Genomic DNA, 25941 nt, shown 5'->3' with positions numbered 1-25941 from the left:
GCAGATGAAAATCTTCATCACTTAGAAAATCAAATCTATTGACAAGTAAAAGTCAGGTGTCGAAGATGATAATTTTGTGAGCCTACTGCACTTGTGTGCGCGTAAGAGGCAAGGGCATAAGGCATATCTGATGTGAAAGTTGACAGTGCTGAGGTCCAGATGATGCACAATAAGCAGCAGAAGAAGGGCTGCTACTGGACTAGACAAGGACCAGACCAAGCCAGATCAAATGTGAACACACCTTAAGAGACACAAAAGGAGAGGAATATCATGCTGTAATGGAATATTATGAGCATACCGTGGGATTTGGGATTTGGCTAGACCCTGTTCCACATCCATATCAGAGCTGTTGAAGTCGGTGAGGATCAGGTTAAAGTTGGCATCTCCGGTCTCTTTCACCAGTGTCTCCATGTCTTTTATCAGCAGGTGCACCCACTTGGCCTGGTTTTTCACTGACACACACAGATTCAGGTTTCAAGTCAATTATAACTTCTTTGCTTACAAGCTATTGTGGCTGGATTGAATATCAGGCTTGTTCCAAAGAGTCCAAATCAATACTGTATGAAATATCAGCACACTAATCTCTCTTTAAAGAAAGGGCATTATACTTTTAAAAGTGTTAAATGCTAACACATAACATGTCCCCCTTCACTCCCCCTTCAAAGCACTATCACAAAACAGTCAGCATGCATCCCCCTAATGAAACTACTGCACATCGCATCAGGTTTGCCAAGTTGCTGCATAGAAATAACAGATGTAAATGAGTTATAGATTTTGTTCTTAATGACACAGGGATATTCAAGGGAGAGATGTAATGTAATGTAAAGTTTATACAGTGCGTTGAATGGGCACTCAAAATGTTTTACATCAAAGAATCACACACTTTAGTGTCTTGCCCAAGGACACAAGTAAAGTATGCATCTGTGGGAGCTAAGATCAAACCATCAGCCGCAGAGCGTGAACTCTGACAAACCAACACACTAAAACTACTTTAAACTCATCACGCAGAACATTTATAATGGCAGTGTGACTATGCGCAAACCCATACAAGTAAAGGGGAAGCTTTTTCTCTTTGAAAATTGGAAAACAGACTCATAAGCTGAGCGCGAATGTACCATGACCATACATTGAGATCATTGAAAGACAACACGCTCACACTCCGCTCTCATAGACGGACTTAACGCTGTGTGGAGAACCAGGACACACTTTTGGAGTCATACTTGACTGGGACACTATTAGGGAGGGGGGGGGGGCGTCTAACCAAGTAGGGACTAGACGTATGGGTGGTGGGGAGGTACAGGGAAGATTAGTTGGGAAGGACAGGAAGGAGGGAGGTAGGGTGGGCACGGGGCAAGAGGGGGGGGATGACCTGGGAGAGGAGGAGGGCAGACTACGGGGAGAAGGGGAGGAAGGGGAGGAAGAATGGGGTAAAGACGATATTAAAACACAGATCTGAAAATAAATTTGGGAAATTTAACTCTTCATTAACTAACTGTCCAGAAGCTTGTGATAATATTAGGAAATGGATCCAACAATACACAAAAGAAAATGTTAACACATCTGTGAGCTCTGCCACAAAATGGGATGCAGTGAAAGCTGCCATTAGAGGTCATTTCTTTTACATCAGCAAGAAAAAAGAAACAAACAAGCAAGCAGAGGAGCTGCAGAAAAAAAAAAAACAACCCTAAATGAACAAAATCACACAATCACCAACACCAGAAAATATGAAGAAACTAAGTGAAATAAAACTAAATTCAACCAAGTACAAACAGAACAAATTAAGAAGATGCTACTCTTCATCTGACAAAGATACTATGAATTTGGAAATAAACCAACCAGATTAATGGCATACCAGTTGAAAAAAGAACAAGGAGAACGCACTATTAAATGCACATATTCTACTGAGGGAAGCCTCAAATTTGATATTGAGCCAATAAAACATAACTTTCTAAACTTTTATACGCAACTATATTCAACAGAAAATACAATAGAAACTGAGGCAACTAATTATCTGGAAAAAATACCCCTCCCTATTCTATCTGATCAAGATAAAAACAATTAGATTCTGCATTTACAGCAGACAAAGTCCAGAAAACTATTTTGTTATTGCCCTCTGAAAAGTCACCAGGCATAGACAGATACATAATAGAATTTTATAAAACCTTTTGGCCCCAATTTACCCCTCTGTTTATGCCTTGGCCCAATGATTTCTGTGAAAAGGGTGTACTCCCCCAATCAATGGACACAGCAATCATATGTCTTATTCTTATTATTACCAGCTGACTTTAAAATTATCTCAAAATTTACTGTAGAAAGATTACAAAATTACGTCCCACAGCTTATTAACCCTGATCAATTAGGTTTCACTAAAGGTAAATATCCATCTGACAATATCAGAAGACTTGAACATTATTGACCACTCAACCCTATTGAAACAACAGCATTAATTCTATCTTTAGATGCAGAAAAAGCGTCGAGTGACCCTACCAAGTGCTAAAAAAAAATTAACCTTAAGGAAAGCTGTATTAGATTTTTTTTAACCTGGCAATAGAACCCTTTGTAGATAATGTGAAAAAGTTACCTCCCACTCTGAGTACTTATGTTGTGTATAACATTCTGTGTGCCTGGCAAGATGTTAAAAAATATTATGGCCTTTCAACATCCATATCAACGTTAGCCCTGCTATCCTCAAACCCTGACCTCCCAAGCTCAATCGGAAAATCATTGTTGGTAAATTTGAGAAAACTAACGAAGTTACATCAATTATTTTAAAAACTATACACTTAAAAATTTTTCGGATTTAAAAGAAGACTTTGGATTACTAAAACAAGACTTTTATAAATTTGTCAAGATCCCAGTCTGCCTTGTGTTCTGTGCTGTTTTCCCCCTCCCTTCTATGTCAGAGCCTGAAGCTGGGCGGACATTCTGGCTCCTCCCATGCACACCTGCAACTAATCTCTAATCAAGCTGCACCCGGGAAGGATAAAGGGACCAAGGACCTGACACTCAGCGCCAGATCGTTGGCATATCCACAGTGGTACAGCTCCGCTTGGCTCAGTCTCATGTTTTGCATTTGTTACTTTTCTCTAAGTTAGATGTTTTTTGCTCCTCGTCAGATCCCGCACCCTGGACCCGCTCAGCTCCTCTGCCTCCGACCTAGCCCTCCACGACCGGTATCAACCTCACACCCTCCAACCCAGTTCACTTCGACTGGTACGGATTACCTCGTCTCTGACCCCGCTTCCGGACTACTACTGATCAACTGTCTGATCAATCTACCTTCATTTGCATATTACAATCTGTAAATAAACATTGTTAAACTGTTACCCGAGTTCTGAATCTTTGGTGCCCCTGTCAGTCATTAAGACAGATACGTCCTACAAAGACGTCACTGTATGAAAACATTTGGCAATGGAGGCTTCAGAATTGGAGAATATGCTATCAAATTTAAAATCCTTGATGTTTTTTTTTCCTAAAGTCTATAAATTCCTAGCTAAACAAGAGGAATCATCTCTCACTTCTCTAAGACATATGTGGCAAAAAGACTTGGGTGTTGAATTTAAAGATGAGCAGTGGAGTAATACTATGAATAGTATCTTTTTAAAAAGGTCAAGTAATAGAATATTAGAAAAAAATTACACATTTCTGCATAGAGTGTACATGACCCCACTCAGTATGAATAAAATGTATTCTAACTTGTCTCCTAAATGCAACAACTGTAATCTCACATAGGATCCTATTTTCACATGTTTTGGAAATGCAGTCAACAAAAAGAGCTCTGGAATTTAATACGTGACCTTACTGCCAAAATCGCCAAAAGATATCGCCTTAAGATATCGCCTTAAGATATTTCCTATAAGAAGCCTTTTTGCCATTGAATATGATATAGAAATGAGTCCATTATTACAGAAAAAGGCTATCATATCATATTTATCAAAAAAAAAAAAAAAAAAAGAAGGATTTTCTTTAATTGGAATAAAGACAGTCCTCCAACATTTGGCATGTTTAAACAACTGCTACAAGATATTTCGATGGACCTATATAACAATTTATGGGGATGCCTTATTGACCTCTGACATTTCAAATGGGGAAGTAAATCAAAGTCCAGACCAGAAATCAATGTAATGATAAAGGAAAAATCATGAAGATCACAAAGGTTATTATTCTAATAAAATGTATAACAGAGATATAATATTACATAAACTAGAGAATTAATAATAATTATAATGAAAACTACTGTAACTATAGGTTTACAATGGAAGTAGAGTGCATAAATAATGTCTGACATATCAAATATTAGTGGCAACTGTACTGTGGAGAGGGGGCTGATGGTGACTAATAGAGAACCATTAAAAAGATGGAAATATATTATTTATTTTATTTTTATTTTACTACAGTTATTTCTTATATTATATATTGTTTTGTACGTGCTTGTATGCACATGTCGTGTCTATTTGTAAACACTTGAGTGTTTACATACTTTATTTGGGAACTGTGCCTGATCTGTTTGTGGGTATGCGAGTGTTTGTGTGCGTGCGAGGATGTATGAATATATAGGAATGTGTTAATCTTAATGTACTTGTGTATGTAACAGTTGTGTTGTGTTCCTGTGCTTACCTGGTGCCCACCTGTAGGGGAGGGTGGAGGGACGGAAGGGCGGGCAGGATTGTGATATGTTAAAATGTAAAAATGTAAACAATTACCTCAATCAGCCTATGGGCCAATGACAGCTCTACCAACAATGTTTATGTCAGGAGTGGGATTTGAACTGCCAACCTTCATATCATTGGACAAGCATTACCAAGTCTAAGAGACGTTTGCTACAAGTTACATTTACTTGAGCAACTTTTTAGAGAAATTGTACTTTTCAGAGTACTTTTCTAGCAGCATACTTTATACTCCTACTTGAGTAATTTCATTGAAGTAACAATACTCTTACTTGAGTAAAGGTTTTGCTGACTCTTCCCACTGTAAGTCTAAGTGACAAAAAACTTTATGTTGACAATATTTAACGATTTGAACATGTGTTTCTTGCAGTGCTCCTTCAGATATAATTTTGTTTTCTTAGTTCTCTCTCTATCTTTTGAAAATACCACATTTTGTGCAGTATTTAATGCGTTATCCTTCAAATTACATTAACCTCAAATGTTATTCTTTAAGTTACACTTACTTGAGAGGTAGTAGATACCTTTTTACTCTTACTTGAGTAATATCATGGATCACTACTTTGTATTTCTACTTGAGTTACTCTTACTTGAGTACAACTTTTAGCTACTCTACCCACCTCTGATTAAATAATAGTACTTTCTTTTATTATCATTTTATGACTATGTCTTATATTATCTTTCAGTCATCCATAGGTTCGATAGTGGTCCATGGGCGTATACTAGTCTATGTGGCCTTATACTTGTTCTGATACCTGCTCAAATGTATCTAGTTTCAACTAGCTTTAGTATCAATTAGTATGTGATTTTCGATACTTAAGTCTATTTTGAAGTACCCTTATTCTTATGTGAATACAATTTTTGACTACTCTACCCACCTCTGACCTTCTGCATGTGAACAGAAAGTAGGAAGGGCGGGGCTATAGTGTTAATATCAAGCCCTGCATATGTTTGAGAAAAGCAACACGGCTGCAAACCTGGTATGACAAAGTGGACGGTTGCCTGAGGATTCCAGTTAAAGCCTGTGGGGTAGCAGAGTTTGGGGGACTCAGGGTCCTGGTCAGGGGTCCTCTGGGCGTAGATGTACTGTGAGAGCCGATGCAGTGTCCCAGTCTCATCTCTCACCACCAGCTCCACAAGGTACCGCCTCCCTCTCTGCACATCAACATTCAGCACCACGTTGGCCACATGCGCCAGAGTCCAACTGCGCATGACAAACAATGGGAGGTTAAAGGTGCTATATTATGCACAACTGACTTTTAAGACATGTTATAATATTGTTACCCCAGAAAAAAAACATACCTGGAGTTGTTTTTTGTTTCATTCACATACATTTGACTAATCCTTTATTATTATTCTGTCTACATCTCCAAAGCTCAAAATACTTTGTTCCACCTTGTCATGAAGCAGTAGTTTTCAAGTTAACAGCTCCTTTTACCTTTAGTTCAGGGGAGATTGGCAATTCCAGGGCTGAATTATCCAAATGATTCTAGTGAAGGCACTCATCCTAAATATGTAGGGTTTATGAATTAAACATGTGTGAATGAAACACAACTCTGAGTATGTTTTTGATGAGGAAACAACATTATAACATAGATCAAAAACAGCATATTATGGACCCTTTAAAGTTGATTTGGTAGATTAATATATATTTTTTCTAATTATTACCGGGTAGCATATTCCCCAAGGTAAAATGGGAGTAGCAGTGACTTCTACAATGGAATAACTCTACCTATGTCATCAATTCTATCCAAAATGCAGACAATTTACACACAAGAAAGGCATTTTTCTGACCCATTAATCATTGATTCAACAAACCATTTATTTTTATTTTTCAAGTCATAATTATTGCATAAATGTGTTTAGTTTTGACCTTTGTTAACATTATGATCGCTAGGTCACAATGGTGGAGTTATCTCTATATATGTCATATCTGGTGCTTGTAGCCAACCAGGAGGTACAATTATAAACAAATTGTACAAAATTACAAAACTAGAAAAGACCAGGCAAGCTTTTTTAGTAAAATCTTAAATCTAGTTATGTTAACTATGTTTTAGTGGTATGTGTAGTCTAACATGCCAAGTGCACGTTAAACAGTACCACACCCACCCAGCTGATCATATGGAGCTAGTTTGTGTACACGCGCTCCACTGTCCCGGTTATGATCCAGTTTTCAGAGTATCTTTGCTATGCGTGTCCATGTATACACAGTATCCTGATTTCAGTATCCTGGATAAGGCAGTATCCAGGTTATGAGAAACCAGGATACTCTCACTGGGATATTCTGATGGTATTCAGGATACTGTGGCATGCAGACCTAGTATCCTGATTTTTTAAAACTAATGCTGTACTGAGCATGTGCGAACTGAAGTAACAAATATGGCAGGAGCAGCAACTTTCCCAAAATTAATTTTTATTATTATATTATTATTATACTGATAAAGACAATACAGCAGTGTACTGCACAAACATTATCATTTAAATCCATATTAATTTCTGTTGTGCTGCTCTCAGACTGAACTGATATTGTGGGCCACAGTCTTGCGTTCTTGTTTGTATGTCATCTTGGCCCTTTGCCAAAGTTTCTGGCATGTTTAGCTCCTTGCTTCTTGAGGGTAATGAGATTCCACATGTATAAAGGGTAAACATCATATCCAGAATGCTGTAATAACAGGATATGATTCATAACCGGATGCTTGAGCGCATGTAACTGCACTCGGCAATAACACAGGTGGGTCAGTTAGAGTTATACAATACACAATACAGGCTTACAGCTGGTTTATGAAGGACAGGAAGGATGACATAAAATGACAATAAACTACCTTTAGGTCTATAACAATGTGTAACCAGTGAGCAGAGGGCAAAGCCATGGCTAGCCTGGATTCTGGACCAAGCTCATCAAACAGTCCAACAACCTTGCACATGCAAAAACATTAACAATGTCCCATACTAGCAGTCTGTGGTGATGACTGTAAAACTTTACATGCACAGAGTTCTCTGCTTACGCACATCAGTCAGTTTATTTGGGATGGGACAAGATCTCATAGCACAAGATCTTGCGAGATAAAATTGCCAGAAGACTGTGTACACACGAAAAAAAAAATTACCTTGTGACATTTTTTTCCCCCATGTGAATTGGACAAAAAAAGATTATGTGTTGTTGTCTCTAATAGTTCACAAAAGCAGTACTAGAATGGCAACAAAACATTCAATAAAATAAGTAAAAAATCGTGAGGCCAAAATTGGAAACTCATTCACAAAATTTATATATTAGGAAATATGTTAAAGTCCCACCCCCACCGATATACTACTACAGCCCCCTGTCTTCTCATTCTCAGTATATGGACAGGCCATGACTCATGAAAGCTTAGAACCTCCAGAATTCACACTGCAAAGGCTGCATTAGCACTGATTAATGATTGGCTGCTACTGCTGGGTTTAGGTAGTGAAGATTTAGAACCTTTTAGGTTTAAACCAACTGGATTTCAGCATTGAAACACAACACAAATGAAAGACTCATGTGAGGCTAATTCTGGATTGAATAATCACCTTGAGAACCAAAACAGCAATTTATAACTTACACAACTTGGCCATCATAAGAATAAGTCAGCAATAGAATTGTAAGCAGTAAAAGCTATATTTGATTTGAACACATCTACCTCATATTTGGGGATAAGATGTTTACGTAATTTAACATCCAAATGTTGCATTTCAAAATCTTCCTTCTTAAAGCACACCTCCTCCTTACCGTCCATGCCTCTGGGTGATCTTGTCCAAGTAGGCCCCCACTACGCTTTGCACCTCAGCCTGCTGAGCCTGAATGTTCCCGGTCACTCTACAGTCCATGTTGAGGGCGTGTGACTTCTGGCCCTGGTAGTCTATGCGCTTTACCTGGAATGTCTGTGACCATTTATCTGCAGCATTGCTGTTCTCGTTTATAGGCATGCTCTGCACTACTGGCTCCCCCAGCTCGTCCCACTGATCGGGGCTGATGTCTCCAAAGTCTGAGGGGTAGATGTTTTGGACCTCTGCTTCTGGAGCTTTGGCCATTTTTGTTAATTTCATTACTCTTCTAGAATCTACATGCTGCAATGGATTTAATACACGTGTCTCTGCTCCAAGTTGATTTCTGTCTAGTGCTATTTTATGTTTTGATTTAGTTTTTGACTTTTTCATAACAATTTTTCTGCCTTTAGATTTAACTGGATCTTCATTATTGGTGTCAAAATTGTTGTTAACAGAAAGAACTTTGCGGCCTTGGTTTTTGCCAGAGGGATCTGAAACACACAGTAGAAATAGGGTAGAGGTGGTCAGTACTTAAGTAACATGTACAGTACTTAAGTACCGGTAATGACTTTGAGGATCTGTGCTTCACTAGAACTTCAACTACTTTAGTTGAGCACTTATTACTTTGACTCCACAACATTTGAAAGACATGTATACTACTTTCTACTTCAATAAATAAATAAATAACTAAATAAATAAATAAATAAAAAAGGTTCTGAGTACAAAACACTTTTGTGGAGGAGTTTCCATGTCTTTTGACCAGAGACTACACAAGTCAATGATTATTCAATTTGTTGCGACTTGGATTTAATATATGGTATGGCTTGTTGACAAATATGCAGTTCTAACAAGTGTTGTTTGCTTTTTATTGCATTTATTTTATTTATTTATTTTTGGGAATAGTAAACTATAAACTATAGGTTAATTGCCTTACAGTTTGCAATTTGCCCATTCTAACCAGGTATGTCCTTAGTCTTTCTACATGCTGGACTGAACAGTAAAATAATAAACAATAAAACAATAATACCAAAATAGATTTAGCATCTTATCTTTAGACATAACCTACTGTATTTTATTATTTTTGAAACAGCAAAGTTATCATTCACAACACTTCTATTAAAATTATTGGCAAAAAAGCACTTTCAATACTTGTGCTTGTGTCTGCTATATAGTTATAATCTATTGTGTCCTTAGGCAAGACACTTCACCCATATTGCTTAGGGTGAAAGTGATGTGTGCGTGAATGATTGGTGGTGGTCGGGGGGGCCGATGCCGCAGATTGGTAGCCTCGCTTCCGTCAGTCTACCCCAGGGTAGCTGTGGCTACAATAGTAGTTTACCATCACCAAGTGTGGAAATGAATGAATAACGACTATAGTGTAGCACTTTGAGAGGCTTTGAAAAGTGCATTACAAGTGTAAGCCATTATAATTCACGCATATCACGCTAGCGAGCAGCAGATTTTTTCTTTTGTGCAAAATGCGCACTCAATCCTACGTGTTTCACAGATTAAGAATAAAATTGGAGAACGAAGAAAGTACAGAATAGTGGACGTATGCCGGTGGTGGTGAAGACGGGTGTTGATTGACAATATGGCGTCTTGAAAGTAAGCGATTAAAGATTGCTCAAATTTGCAAGAATCAACTTCTACAGGGTAGATGAGAAGTTGAAACAATTATCACATGGTTAAAAGCACTGACAAGTGGATTTAGCTTTAAGTACACAGCAAATACTTCAATACTTTAGCAATAATTTGACAGCGCTACTTTTACATTGGATTTTGATTTTTATTGGAGTAATACAAGTGTTTTAGAGTCATGAAAAGCAGTACTTTTTCCACCTTTGCAAATAGATCAAATTAAACAATACTAAAAAGACAATGGTAAAAGGCACACCCTACCTGTTTGAACAGGACTGTCCAGAACCATGTTGTTACCAAATACATCCCTGTGGAGGAGAGGGGAATTAGCAGGGGAATTGTTATAGATATAAAAGATACATGAACTGTGCCACACTTTTCTTATATAGTTACAAGTAAAGTGTGTTACTTTAGTAATAGTAGTGAAAACAAATATATAAAGTACTAAAGAATAGGCTACATAGTCAATACTGATTCTGCTACCATGATAAAAAAAAACCCCACTCTTTATTCATTTTCAACATTAAACCGTAGTACTTTCTTTTATATTAGCATGTGGCCCTATATCTGTGTAATTCCTCCTTCGTCGTTCATTCCATAGTGGTCCATGGCATATACTAGTCTATGTGGTCTTACTTGGTCTGATACGGATCAATATCATTTTAAAGATATTCAGGAAAGGTTCTTTTCTGTCCTGTGAAGGTGACTTTTTATGACTTTTACTAGTATTGCCTAGTATCAGATTTTTGATACTTCTGACAACCCTAATAAGCAGTAGTCAGGAAAGAAAGTAGAAAGGTAGCAGTGAACTTTGGGAGAAGTAGTAGAAACAGTGTTGTAAATCTAAGGAATAATAATAATAATAATAATAATAGTAATAATGCCTTACACTTGTAATGCGCTTTACAGGCTTGTCAAAGCCTCTCAAAGCGCTACACTATAGTCATTATTCATTCATTTCCACACTTGGTGAAGGAAAGTGACTTCAAACTGTTCAAATGCAAAGCCTTTTATAACTGGGACTCCAAAGATTTTAAGGGGCAATATTGCAATTAGAGATAATCATAGAGCCGATATTAGATCAAAATTGGGCTATATAACAGCCCAAAAATATCGTCAGAGCTAAACAATTAGTACAACTGGTTTTACTCATATGCTCAGAGAAACCAGGATATGGATATCTCTGAATAGGCCTACATGAGGAGTATCTTGGTTGCTATGGCAGAGATATAGCAGGTAGCTAAACCTTCCTAACTTTTTTAATTTCTATCAACAAGATACACAGTCAAATAAGAACATAAGTGTATTCAGTAAAAGGTATTATTAACAATAGAAAAAAGTCCCACAATGTCAGATCTGTCTGAGAGCAACATAAACAGGCACAGGAATTAAAAAAAATTGCAAACCATGCCTTTATTGTACAGTAGGCTGGTAAGCTATAGTTAGTGTATAGGTATAAAACAATATGGTTTTAAAAGTCCTGGTAGAAGTTTGAGTTGTTTTGGGAAGGTTGCTTCCCACCATAGGCCTATTTGTTACATCAGTTCACACATGCTCAATACAGCACCAGTGTTGAGATATGTGTCTACATGCCACAGTATGCTGAATACTATCAGAATAGTGAGAGTATTCTGGTTTCTCATAATTGGGATAATGGCTGATCCACGATACTGAAATCAGGATACTGCCTTTACATGGACACACACAAAACCAGGTACTCAAAATAAAACAATCATAACCAGGATAAGTTACTCTAGTGTTTGTATACATGTCTCTTTCTCTTTGCTTGTGAGGGCTCTTTCATGCTACAATTCCTTGGACCTTCACACTGTGTGATAAAGGTGCTTACGGCTTGATGCTGTAGTAACAGATTTCATCCAGGTGGGTCAGCCGGGTGTGGTCATTGGGATAAATGTAGGACAAGTGGACCTGAGGAGAGCACACACTTAGCTTTGTATACACTGTTTGACATAACCTGGCAGAGTGCATTGTGAGATAAGGCACATACATAGTTGAGTCCTTCGTAACGTCCTAGTCTCTGGCCTTTGAGAGTGTAGCTGGGGTTGTACTCACAGTCTGGCAGAAGCCCGCTCACAAGGCTCAGGTTTACTAAAGGCACTACAGTCACACAAAGAGAAATGAGGTCAAAACAACTTCATATTGAAAGATTTTTGTGATAATTGAACAAAGCTTTTCTGAGGCTAAGTGGTTCACAACTTTTTTGTCTCGAGTGCCCCCTAAGCCTTGTCTCACACTTCAAGTACCTCTTATAAACGGTATAAATTCCTCAGTCAGCAAGGTATGTGGTTCATGTGTGTATACTAATCTGTGTGGTTTTACTTGTTCTGATACAGCTCAAGATTATTCTAAAACTATTCAGGAAAAGTTCATTTCTATCACGTGAATGTGACTCTTTTTTTTTTACAATACCTACTCAAAGTATCTGTTTTCAATATTAGTTTAAGTATTGATTAGTAGCTGATTTTCAATACTTTTGGCAACCCTGCTTCTAATATTCTGGCACGTCAACAAATCATCTGGAAGTCTGAAAGTGAGTGGGACTTTCAGCGAGAGCCATGTTATTGCATAGTAGCCCTCAAATGCTCTAGATACTGGGCTTGCCTTCTCATGACCCAAATAACAAATATTTGATTTCAATGATAATATTTTTTTGCTGATTCACCCTGGTTGATATTGAAACAAAGTAGGCCTACTCAATTTCTTCTGGGTCTACCACCCACTGAATATGGTCCAAGAACCTCATTATGGTCTTGATGTGAATACACAACAAAACAACAAAGGTAGATGGTTCACCTCGGTACAATGTGTCCCTCGGGTCTTCCCTCTGCATATCTGGGAGTATGCTTCGCTTTTTGCCATGACGCTGTTCATGACTGGCAGCAGTCTGAGGGATGTGAGCAATATCACCAATGAGTTTAGGTGACTCATCTGTGGAACAAATACAGTGGACAGGACATTTAGGTTTGACAGGGGATACTGTATTTGACTTATCTACCTTATGAACACTTCTAATGAGCTGTATTCACTGCTAAATAGAGAAGGCCCCGAGATGATTATCCAGTTATCACATGAGTTTCTCATTTGGGTTTCAATGCTGAAATCCAGTTGGTTTAAACCTCTCTGACCTGAATTGTCACTACCTATCCCCAGCACCTGCAATCATTTATTAATCAGTGCTAGTGCAGCCTCTGCAGCTCAGTGAGTGAATCCTGGAGGTTCTGAGCTTTCACATGAGACATGGCCAACCCATACACTGTACACTAGTAGACTTACTCACAGAGGGACGAGTAACCAAAACTTTTACTCAAGTATAAATACTCTTGTGAAATATATTATTATTAATATTACTAAAGTAACATGTAATCTGTGTTTTTGCTGTCACATGCATTGTTCAGTACTTACCCACATAGAGAGAGATATGATCTGACTGAATAATCTCAAAATCCTGAGTATGATTCGGGAGCCTCCACTGGAAAAAAAAACGTATTATAAATGCCAGTAGTTTTATAAAATGTAATCAAATGTTTTTGCAGGGTGTGTACTTACTGCCACTGCCACATGGTCATTGCCAGTGTCCTGTTTGTAAATCACCTCGAAAAAATACTTCATCTGAGAAAACAGACTGTAGACAGACAGACATTCGTTTCTGTTATTTTAGTGCAACTCTGGAACCCAAATTATGTGTTTTCATTTCTGCATATAAGAGGTAAGGCTAGTCGACTAAAGAAATTCTTGGTTGTCTGAAAACATGTCCTGCTGATAGATTAACTTGACTAAAAAGGGGGCATGGCAAAAGCTCTCAAAACTGTTATGTATCTCTATGTATTGGACTCAGACTGTATTCACAAGACTACACCTGCAAGGGAGTTCATGTAAAAACAACTATATATGCACACTATATACATGTACTGTTTTTTTCACTGTCTCACATTAAATCAGACTAAACTTTTCCTGTTTTAGGTCAATTAGGATTACAAAAATTATTTCTATTTGTTAAATGCCAGAATAATGAAAGAAGGATAACAAAAAAAAAACATTACTTTCTTCAAAGTCAAAAGATTACATACAATAAGATTCCATTTAAACAGTTTGGGAAAACCCAGATGATAATGTCATGTCTTTGGAAACTTGTGATTGGTTTATTGACAACATTTGAGTTCATTAGAGATACACCTGTGGTTGTATTTGAAGACACACCTGAGACACACCTGAAACACACTGCTTCTTTGTGTAACATCATGGGAAAGCCAAAAGAAATCAGCCAAATATTAGGAAGAGAATAGTGGACTTTCACAAGTCTGGTTCAACGTTGGGTACAATTTCCAGAATTTTGGTAATCCTAACTGAGTTTAGTCTGACTTCATGTCAGACAGTGAGACAGTTTGTAGTGTATTCTGGTTTCAACTGTATATAAAGACAGATAGCAAAAGAAAAATAAAATCTGTAAACTGGACAAAACATTGTAAGAGTAAGACGTGTCGCAGCTTCCTAACAACTTCCTAAATTGTGAATCCGGGGTTTACATATAAATACTAATAAATATCAAATCTTCAGCTAACGCACTCACTTTTGTACCAGATTCTTATAATCTAAATAAAATAAAGTAGTCGACTAATATAGATTTTAGTCCACTAAAACCAATTAATTGACTTAATAACTAAAGGGCAACAGTCCTAACAAAATATATAAAATAAAAAATATATATATAAAAACCATAGCTGACTGCAACATTACTTATACTTGAGTACAAATTGTGGCTATTCTACTCACCTCTGGAGAGGGGTACAGGTGAAATGAATGTAGTAAGGTTTGGGGTGTTGTATCGTGACATGATCCACAATATAAACAATTCACAATATAAACAATCTACTTCCGTCCCAGCATTTCAAATGTTTGGACAAATGACTTCAGCAGAGTGGAAACTATTTACTTTGTTGGCTACGTTCACAGTTCAGGCTGAACCAGATTTTTTTTTTACCCAAATGTGACGTGGATCTGATTTGTTCATGTCAGTGGCTATGTTAACATGCACAAGAAAATCTGATTATATTATCTGATGCTCTGAATTTTAAGATGATTTAAATGACAAGTAAAAAGCAAAATCTGGTGTGAGTAATCAGAGGGACCATGATCAGAAAGAAATCAGATGATGTTGCTGTCCCTATGTCATTTTAATATTCTTACAATTCTAAAAATCTTATAATTATCTGACACACTGGCTGCATATAACAGGCCCAATCTTATTTTTTCAAATGCAACCCAGGCCACTTTCATATGTGGAAATAAATCAAAGTGATTTCTGATCTTTGTCACATTTTTCACTGGAAAAGGCTGAAATTAAACACAATCATCCATTCAAACATCTGCCAGACAACAGCACTGGAGCTAAAATAAAGTGAGATTTTACAGTTACATAATATTTTATAAGAATGAGTCAAACATAAATATCAACTTAAGCCTATTTCAGGTGAAATATAACAATTTTAGGTAATTAAATATTGACAAATTGTTCTCACTAAGACATTTAAATAATATAGCCTGAGCCTGTGGCACAGCACAACTCCTGTTTTTATCCTGTCCTCTTCTGTACTAGGACTGTAGGCCTTTAGTCGTTTAACCAATTAATCAGTCAAAAATGGCTTAGTCAACCAAAATTTGCATTACTCAACTAATCATTTTTATTTTTATTATAAGGACAACAGCAGAAAGGTGAAGTAGTGAATGAGTGAATTAGCTGAAGATTTGGTATCTTTGGTATTTATATGTAAAAAGGCAGATTAAACTCATTAAAGTTTATTCTGTCATTATATAAATACATTGTTTCCTAGTATGTTTTTCTGGGTAAATAGTTGTTTTTGTTTTGTTAATTAGTGCAGCTTGGGTCAGATACACAGACATGCATAATGAGTCCCCTTTTTAGTTGTCTAATCAATCTGCATGACAGATTGTGCACATAGGCCACTTCAGGGCTAGTCCTTTCAGGGTTAGTGTCCATTACTCATTAAACTTTGACATAGTCACTGTTGCTAGCACACACAGCCTTGTGGTCTACATTCTGCTGAACCAAGCATTTTGTGGCAGTAATAAATTAATAAATGACTACTGTAAATAATCGGAATCGTTAACTAAAATAATTTGTCTTACGTTAGCAATGTAACTGATCAAACATCTGTGAATGAAACAAAACACAACTTCAGGTATGTTTTTGAGGAGGTAACAGCATTATAACATGGCTTACATCTCAGAGGAGCCAGCTTTGCATAATATTGGACCTTTGAACATTGCAATCACATTAAAGAAACACAAACCTTATGGGCACAGATTTCTGGTTGATATATTTATCATATTCTCCAGGAGCTGTCCATTCAGCACCAGTCTAAAACACAAAAGCACATTGTTTTGTACAGTTATGATCTGTTAAACGTAATCTTGCTGTGTGTTATATCCTACACAGCTGACATACCTTGCCAACCCAGGCGCGGAGCAGCAGGTTCAGAGGGGAATTGTCCGTACTCAGCCACAGCTCCGAGTTATCATCTGAACTCAATGCAAACACATAATCTCCTGAAAAAAATGCACATTTACAATCCTCTGTTTAAGGTACACTTTATTGTCCCTGTACTGAAAATGTATCCTCTGCATTTGACCTATCATGCACGCTGAACTTAAACTAACTGCAAGTGCAGTGCAGTTCAGGACTCGCGTGGGACCCATAAGACTTAGAAAGTATTTAAAATCATTGCACTGCCACACTGACCTGGGTCGAGTGTGGGTCAGGGTGAGGTGTGGGTCGGCAGAAAGAATCCACAGAATCTATTTTCCTCAGACACCACAGTGGTCTGGAGTGGTTTATAAATCATTAGACCTGCGTTACCAAGTGAACATGAAAACGCATTGTTTTGGTCAAATACACATCATAGCTGATGATGTTATTGTAACAGGCAATCTGCAAGTAACCCGTGCTGAACTAGCCCAGCCGTTAGCAGCATCAATTCCACTGGGGCAGCCTGTCAGGAGCAGTTAGTTAGTCTTTAGTCTTTATTTGAAGGGACAATGTACAGAGACATTATGCTCATAAAACAGAGATGTACTGCACCAGATTATAGCTAAACAGCTAGTTTAGCTATACAATGCAATTCACACATTCAACAATATAAAAACCACACAGTAGCACATATTCATCAGCTCACACTCAACATTCACATTACAAAAGTTAAAACATATTACATATTTTAAAAACATAGCACACCGGGAACAAAAAGTGGGTGCTTCAGTGCTGACAAGTCTGACCAGTCCATAGCCATTTGTTTAGTTCTTTTGAAAAGCAGTCATAGTTGGGTTGATTTTTGATGTCGTCCATGGATTTGGTTCCATTCTTTTATTGCATTGTAGGAAAAGGCTGACTGTGCAAAAGCAATTTTTTCAGTGATCAGTCACAGTGTAGCGCTTATGGATCCATCTCTAGATTTTGAGCTATTATGGGCAGAAGCGGATTACCTGAGCGGGAGGATGTTACCTATCGTGCAAGTAATGGATCTTTTTAAAGGTGCACTGTGTAAGTCTTCTGGTAGGGGGTCAGCCACCTTTTGGTTTAGAATATAGCATTAAACATATCTATTTTCCATTCAATTCTATGTGTTTTTAGTGCTTAAAAACATGCATTCTGTAAGCGATGTTGCCTCTCCACATGTCTGACTTATAACATGGCCTAGTGATGTCACCTGCTGTGATCCATGTAGATAGATTTGTTTAATACTATACTGTGGAACAGGCCAGGCAAAGAAATAACATCTCCATGGAGACAAGTAGGTGACAAACCATCAACCAGAAAAGCTACATAGTTTATCTTTAACATGTTCAATCTAAACCAGCATAGTTACCGTCAGCAGGAGGATGTATGTAGCCAAATATCCGAAGGCCGTACTGGTGCTGCTGTGGGGCCACCGCCAGCTTCTTGACTGTGGTCCTGACCTGAACAAAGGAGGAAACAGGAAACAGAGACATGAGGTTTAGAGCCATCCAAGGAACTCACATGGACACGTTGAATTCACCCAGCCATAAAGCTTAGGCTGCGGCCATGTTTGCATAGGACTAGAGAGTGGACAGGTTAGAATGGTTTGTCAAAATACTTTGAAAAACACATTATTTAGTGTGAAATGGGTAGCCTGTCCACAGATTTGACCTATAACTTGGTTTAGCTGACACCTGCCCTGTCTCCATAGAAGCGCCAAGTTACTGTGTTTGTTAAATCAATGTTTAAACTGTCAGAAAAAAAACAAATAACAACTTCCTTGTGCCTAAATATTTAAATACTTTGCATGGGATTGATGAGGTTCTGTTTTAGAACTCATTGCTACTTCTTGTATTTTCCAACTTACTTCCTGTTTTCAACTTACTTCCAACTCTAATTTGAAAAATAGCCTATATTAATCTGTCAAATGTACTGACCTACTAACTCCTGAGGGAAAATACTAAAAATATAATAATCAAGGCATTTAAAGTCCTATATTACACAAAAGTGACGCTTTTAGTCGTGTTAGAATGTTGTTGCCTCATCAAAAACACACCTGGAGTTGTGTTTTGTTTTATTCACACATGTCTGAGTAATCCTGCATTATTAGTCTGTCTACATCTCCAAAGCCCAGAACACTAGTTTTCAAGTTAACATCTACCCTTTACTTTTTGCTTAGTAGAGATTGGCAATTCCAGGGTTGAAATGATTCAAATGATTCTAGTGAAGGGCCCTGTTTCAAGAAGCAGGTTTAGTCCAAACTCAGATTTTGTTAAGCCTGAAAAGAGGCCAACCCAGAGTTTTCAGTTTCACAGAGAGAGTTAACCTCAATCCTGTGTCAGTCATCATAATAACTCACTCTGTGAATCTAACCTGGTCCAGGGCACCCTGAGTTTAACCAGAGTCTGCTCCTGAAGGAGAGCCCTAATTGGACAGTTCAGTTCCCCATTCACAGAAATCCTACAAACAGTTAAAACAAGGTTTGATGATGAGGATTTAACTTTGACTGAATTTATTTTCCAATTTTATACTTTTTCAATTTGTAAATGTATAATATAGCAAAACGCACTGCTTATGTGATTTCTTAAATTAGTTTGGTTACGTTTATCAGTCTAAGGTCAAGGAAATGGATAAATAAATTTTGTTAATTACTTAATTTAACCCATGTATGTAATGATACCTGCTCAAATGAGTATTTAGTGTCAATACTAGTTTTAGTATTGATTAGTATCTGATTTTTGACAACCCTACTCTTATTACTTTATTACTATTATTACTATCATGCTGCTACTAGTTCCAACTACTACAAATATTGCTGCCACTATTAATATTATCACTGCTACTACAAATGATACTACTGCTTATCCTCTGACAACTACTACTAATACTAGTCTAGCTAATAGCTGGGGAAACCACTATTAGACCTTTAAAGTCAATATATAAACAAACCTTAAGATCTTTAATAAAAACCCTCCATATTAGCCTCCATGATAATGCACCATCACCGTAACATCTTGGCAAAATATAATCTTTTAAGTCTTCAAAATTAAAGACTCTAAATGGGTAATACAGAAAATCAAAATGGCTTGGCTCCCGACTGTTTGAAGGACTACTACAACAAACTACAAAAGAACTACAACTAAAAGAACTACAACTACCCCACCTTTCGAAATGCTTTTGAAATGCCACTACACAAAGAAACATGCTGCCTGACTCCATAAAGTCATGTGTCACAATCAAAGGTTTTTAGATTTAATTAAAAAAAAGCACTTCAAGAGCTCTCAAAACAGTAAGATTAATCTCTTTAGGTTCTATGCTCCAATGGTTCTGGCTCTGTATGTATGATTGTGTGTGTCTCTGTGTATGGAAGGGTGTGGGAGTTTTAAAGCAAGTATACTTTTTGTGTTTCAATCCATTGTTACTTGTCTAACTGTACATAGTCCCTTTTGAAATAAATACACAAATAAATAATTACATAAAAATAAAATAGTCACTAGTACTGTGGCTAGTACTGTTACCACTATATATACTACTACTGTTTATCTTTGGACAACTACTACTGACAAATTACTACTACTACTGTACTAATGTTGCTGCTACTACTGTTATCATTACAATTACTACTACTGCTATAATTAGTTTTATTACAACTACTATTACTACGTACTGATGCTCCACTGCAACTACAAATGCTCCTACTGTTACCATTACTAATTCCAGCCTACTACTGCCTCTCAATAATATTGTTAAACTCTCCTATAGATAAATGCGCTTACATGTGGGTGAAGAGGGTAGTGCACGTTCTTACGGAGGGAATCCACCGAGCTGCCGCACCACTCGTCGAAAACATGGAGGTTGGCTTGTCCCATGTACTGCAAACAGAAGACAGACATATGGATGCATTGCTCAGTTTTACACTGTTATGGCTGAATAAAGTGCAAAGAGAGAAGGTATATGGACTTATCGCTCAATAACCTATATTTGGGGGCTCAATTGATAAACATGTATCTTTTATTTGCACTAGCGGAGATTTTTTTCTTAAGATTTTGTAGTACATTAACATTGGCAGAATTGAGACGGTGTAATCCCTCATTTGTCCAGGTGTGGGTCAATGTAGAGAAAGGTTTCAACAGTGATCATCGTGGATGTTCTCCAATTAGAGCTGTGCCATCTTTCTAATTGTGAATGATCATCTTGGGTCTTTTTAATGGAGACGTCTACAGCCAATCCTGACCATAGTTCTTGGAGGGTTTGGAAGGTTAATGATTAAAATTATGTCATGTTTGCGTTAGGTAATTAGTATTAACATTTTTGTCCTATTGCTCAGCCCTACCTCCATGAACTGCTGGGAGGAGGCTTTTCTAACCTAACCAACATTTCTGTTCAAAGACAAATTTACAAACATAGAACAGTTTTTCAACTATTTTTAAAATTATTTGCAAAATCATGTAACTTAAAGAAGACACATTATGCTTTTGGAGGGTATTTTGTACAGTATACAGTATTCATTTATATGTTTTTATTGTTGAAAACTGGCTATGTGAGATTTTCAACCCTGTGTATATGACCTGCATTTTTGGAAAAATCACAAGTAAGTACAGAGGACTGGGCAGAGATTGGGGGTAGGTGACCTTAAGCCTTGGGTGCAGCACAATACAGGATTACTCACATTTGCATGAAACAATCAAAATACAACTCTGAGTATGTCAACTTTATATAATATGTACACTTTAATGAAATTAAATAAAAAAACAAACAAACTTGTAATTTCCAATTCAATACTCTACTCCAATCATTAAATATAAACAGTACCATGTGATTGTGAGGTAGTCTAAGAGTAGGTAGATCAGTAGAACACACTAGCAGCTCAGTGAGGACCCTGACAAGTCTGGACGTGATTGTGAGTGTGCAGGGTTAGTAATTATAAAGCCCTACATGTACAGGCACATTCACTTCACCTCTGTTCTCCACGGCAACGGAGTGTAGTTCCTTCTCTGAACATCCCAATCCTCCACAGAGTCACTTTTGGAAGGAAGTGCCTGAAAAACAACAACACACGATTACTATATCTAATTATATCGGATTACAATATGAACAAGAGGGTTAGGGTTAGGGTTAGGGTTAGATTATCATTTTGTGTTAACTATGTTTACCTTTGTATAAGTGGGGAATTTTTCATCATTTTTGTAGTATTTAAAGGTTCACTGTGTAACTTTTCTGCTTGTGGACAGTCTGCCATCCACCTGGAGATGTTAATGCTTTGCAGGATTTGTCCCGGGTATAGCATTAAACTTATCCATCACAGAGATAACCAAGTCAAGATAGAGAGGTTAATGCCACACTGTGTAACATTCAAGGTAAAGCAATAACATCGGTATGGAGCCAAGCAACAGAAAAGTTACATAATGTACCATTTAACAACTTTACTGTTTAGCTGTGCTATTTATATATATATATATATATATATATATATATATATATATATATATATATATATATATATATTTTTTTTTTTTTTTTTTTTTTAAATTATTTTTTTTTTCAAGCAATCTAAAAAAAAATTGTGTTTTTTGTGGCTACTAATATTCTTTATTGATCATTGAACAAAAGTGAGTTTACCCATTGAAATGAAGTGGTTTTATCCCAGCTTCTGTAGACATAGTAACCTGTGGAAATGACACAAGGTAAAGAGGGGTTAGTTGTGTTTGCTTGATAAAATAAAAAAAAAAGAAAACAAAAATGAAATGCTAAACTGGCTTATTTTTGGAATAAAAACATGATTTCACCCTATTCATAGGTTTCAACGTCCTGTTACATGCAACGTTTGAGGAACCTATCAACAAATGTAATATTTTATGCTACTCGCCATGGCAAAACTCATATTTTTCCCATCACTCTGAAATCCATGGATAATTTGTGCTAGTTATTGTTCAGTTTGAATTCTACCCCTCACCTTAATATTTACAATCCTATGACATCACTTGAATGCAACTGGACAGCAATGGTAGCCCGAGGGTGGACTCTGCGGGTATATTAGGTACATCAAACAACACTGCACACATAGGTCCTGCAGTTCTTTGACTTTCTAACTCCCACAAAGACAGATGGTTTCAAGATCTGCAATTTAAACGTATGTATGTAGGGTTCAGGGGTGGTCAAAGTAGAAGTGCAGAATAAAAACCTTTCAGTCATAAGCACAACTAAACAGAACTGTTTGGAGCCTGGATTTAAACATTGTCAAAGTAGAGGCCTGCCTCACATCTTCAGGAAGACTGTTTCAGGTTTTAGCTGCAGAAAACTGAAATGCTGATTCCCCATGTTTAGTCCTGACTCTGGGCACCAGCAAGAGGTGTGAGATGTCATTTGTCACCTTGATAAGAGCAGTCTCAGTGCTACAGTGGGGTCTAAGAACCTGACTGTAAAACATCAAAGGAGTTGTTCATTTGGAGAAAGTTAATAAGCTGTTGGTAAAGAACGTTTTCAAGGATTTTGCCTAAGAATGGCAAATTTGAGATGGGTCGGTAATTGTTCAGTGCTCGAACACTATAAGCTTGAATGCAACTGGATAGCAATGGTAGCCTGATACACCAGAAAACAATGCACATATAGAATAGGTCCTGCAGCTCTTTGGTGGGGCTTTCTGATTCCCACAAAGACAATATAGATGGTTTCACGTATTTAACGTATGTATGTAGGGTTAATGCATGGTAAAAGTAAGGCAAGGCAAGCTTATTTGTTATAGCACAATTCATAAACAAAGTAATTCAAAGTGCATTACAGGATAAGAAACACATTAAAATCGCAATACAACAAATCAAAACATAAATAATCATCATGAAATTAACGTTAAAATAGAAGAGAATAAAAACCTTTCAGTCATATGCACAGCTAAAAAGAACCATTTTCAACCTGGATTTAAACATTGTCAAAGTAGAGGACTGTCTCACATCTTCAGGAAGACTGTTCCAGGATTTAGCTGCAGAAATGCTGATTCCCCATGTTTCGTCCTGACTCTGGGCACCAGCAGGAGGCCTGTCCCTGAAGTCCTCAGAGTGTGAGATGGTTCGTATGGCACTAACATGGAGATGTACTTTGGTGCTAGGCCATGGAGAGACTTGTACACAAGCAGAGCTGTTTTAAAGTCTATACTCTTGGCCACAGGAGCCAGTGCAGGGACAGGACTTATGTGCTCGTACTTCCTGGTTCTAGACAGTTTGGAGTGGCCAGCTCGAAGGTTGTTACAGTAGTCTAACCTACTGCAGACAAATGCATGTATAAGTCTCTGTAAGTCTGGTTTTGACAGTAAACCTTTGATTTTTGCAATGTTTTTAGATTGTAAAAATCTGCAGATGTAATTGATTTGATGTGGCTGTTAAAGTTCAAGTCTGAGTCCATTGTTACCCTAGATTTCTAGCCTGATTTGAAGGTTTTAGAGAGAGAGAGAGACTAGAGGTGACTCCTGATATGTTCTCTTTGTTTCTGTGGGCCTATGACTATGACTTCTGTCTTGTCTGAGTTCAGCTGGAGAAAGTTGCCTTGCATCCACACACTGATCTGTTGGAATCTAGTAGCAAAGTGAATCCACTGGTTCACCTGCTGCCAGTGAGACATAGATCTGAGTGCCATCTGCATAGTTGTGGTAGGACACATTATTGCTGCGTATTAACTGGCCTAATGGCAGACTGAACAAAAGGGTTCCCTCTGGGGCACCCCACAGGTCAAGGACGTTTTATCTGAGACAAATTTTCCAATTTCAAAAAAGTACTCCCTGTCTTCTAGATAGGACTTGAACCAGTTTAGTGCAATACCACAGATGCCCATCCAGTCCTCTAGTCTCTGTAAGAGGATCACATGATCGACAGTCTCAAAGGCAGCACTCAGATCTAATAGACAGAGACTTTGCCTGCATCAGTGTTCTAGGTTTCTTGGTGGGTGTTGGATTGTTATTTGCATTGTGGAACTGATGCCATTTTTGATGCCCTGAACCTTGTCATTAAAGAACACTGCAAACTCATTGCACTTAGATGTGAAAATTAGTTCTAACGGCAGCGGAGTTGGAGGGTTTGTTAATTAATGTTGCAGAACATGAGAGTTGTTACTGTAACTTCCAATAATGCCCGAAAAATACCTCTCCCTTGTTCTACATAAACTGTGGTTGTACATCGTTTCTCTGTAAATCGCAAAATGAACCTAGAGCTTTGACCTGTGCTTTTCCCACTCGGCCCTAAGGCACTCCCTTTTCTATGCCCTGAACGAGTAACCTTTCCTTATGTGCTTTAGTAGTGATAAGACTGCAAGGCAGTGTCCCACCCGAACTTGACCAGAACTTGGATGAGGGGTGAAATGTCTTCACCCTAAAACAACATAAAATTAAAATCGCATTGCATATTTAAAGTTGTAATTGCTGAAATTATTGAAGTTATATATATATATATATATATATATATATATATATATATATATATATATATATATATATATATATATATATATATATATATATATATATATATATATATATATATTTTACTTTCCTTCAGCTTTTCTTCACAAAGTACCATTTAACTGATGTAAAACTGTGATAAATATTTTCCACATGTACTATCCTAAAAAAAAAACAAGTCATAATTAGAAAAACAGAAAAACTTGTCATGAATATAGCATATAGCTTTAATTTAATCGTGCCCAAAACAAGTACTGTACATTGGCAAGATAACACACCTACTTTCTATAAGTGTCCTAGACACTACAAAAACAAGTGACAGAACCTTGACTAGGTCTGTGAGTGGCTGTCACAACAATACATTTTGAAGTGCGTTATAGTGTCGTCAGAATACTAAAATTTCTAACTCGATTTCAATACTAAGGATCTGATTCTATACCCATTCCAATACCAGTGATAATAATAATAATTAAAAAAAAAACAAAACAAACAAACACTCTTTTATTTAGACAATAGAATGTGATTTTCAACATTAGATCATAGTACTTTATTTTATATTACCATATGGCTTTATATCTGTGTAATCCCTCAGTCCAGGTAGATTCCATAGTGGTCCATGGGTGTATAATAGTCTATGAGTCTTATACTTATTCTGTGAATTAGACTTTTTAGTATTGATACCTGCTCAAATGAGTATCTAGTTTCAACATTAGTTTAAGTATCCATTAGTATCTGATTTTCGAAACTTTTGACAACCCAAGTTCGTTATATAAGCAAACACTTGAAATATATAAACATTTCAATAACACTATTATTGCTAAGGATTACAGAACCAGCCTATGACTACACCCTATGCACCCAGAGCATGGTATTATCCA

At 37.2% G+C, this 25941-nt stretch overlaps 1 protein-coding gene across 1 annotated transcript in view; it reads right to left on the bottom strand.

Moving 5' to 3' along the window:
• b4galnt3b (beta-1,4-N-acetyl-galactosaminyl transferase 3b) overlaps nucleotides 1-25941 on the bottom strand; it is a 33803-nt gene that overhangs the window by 5630 nt on the left and 2232 nt on the right. Inside the window, exons 2-16 of the mRNA XM_055222576.1 lie at nucleotides 22240-22286; nucleotides 21579-21659; nucleotides 20397-20492; nucleotides 17990-18080; nucleotides 16573-16673; nucleotides 16418-16485; nucleotides 13656-13731; nucleotides 13512-13578; nucleotides 12903-13037; nucleotides 12097-12206; nucleotides 11938-12017; nucleotides 10350-10396; nucleotides 8413-8941; nucleotides 5642-5868; nucleotides 299-452 (exon numbers count right to left, since the gene is read on the bottom strand). Of these exons, the coding sequence (XP_055078551.1) occupies nucleotides 299-452; nucleotides 5642-5868; nucleotides 8413-8941; nucleotides 10350-10396; nucleotides 11938-12017; nucleotides 12097-12206; nucleotides 12903-13037; nucleotides 13512-13578; nucleotides 13656-13731; nucleotides 16418-16485; nucleotides 16573-16673; nucleotides 17990-18080; nucleotides 20397-20492; nucleotides 21579-21659; nucleotides 22240-22286 (1909 nt within the window). The remainder of the gene's footprint in view (nucleotides 1-298; nucleotides 453-5641; nucleotides 5869-8412; nucleotides 8942-10349; nucleotides 10397-11937; nucleotides 12018-12096; nucleotides 12207-12902; nucleotides 13038-13511; nucleotides 13579-13655; nucleotides 13732-16417; nucleotides 16486-16572; nucleotides 16674-17989; nucleotides 18081-20396; nucleotides 20493-21578; nucleotides 21660-22239; nucleotides 22287-25941) is intronic.

This window comes from Periophthalmus magnuspinnatus, chromosome 6 (genome assembly GCF_009829125.3).
Source record: "Periophthalmus magnuspinnatus isolate fPerMag1 chromosome 6, fPerMag1.2.pri, whole genome shotgun sequence".
Lineage (NCBI taxonomy): Eukaryota > Metazoa > Chordata > Actinopteri > Gobiiformes > Gobiidae > Periophthalmus > Periophthalmus magnuspinnatus.
Note: the sequence above shows the minus strand (reverse complement) of the source record. Positions and strands in the feature narration are given on the sequence as shown.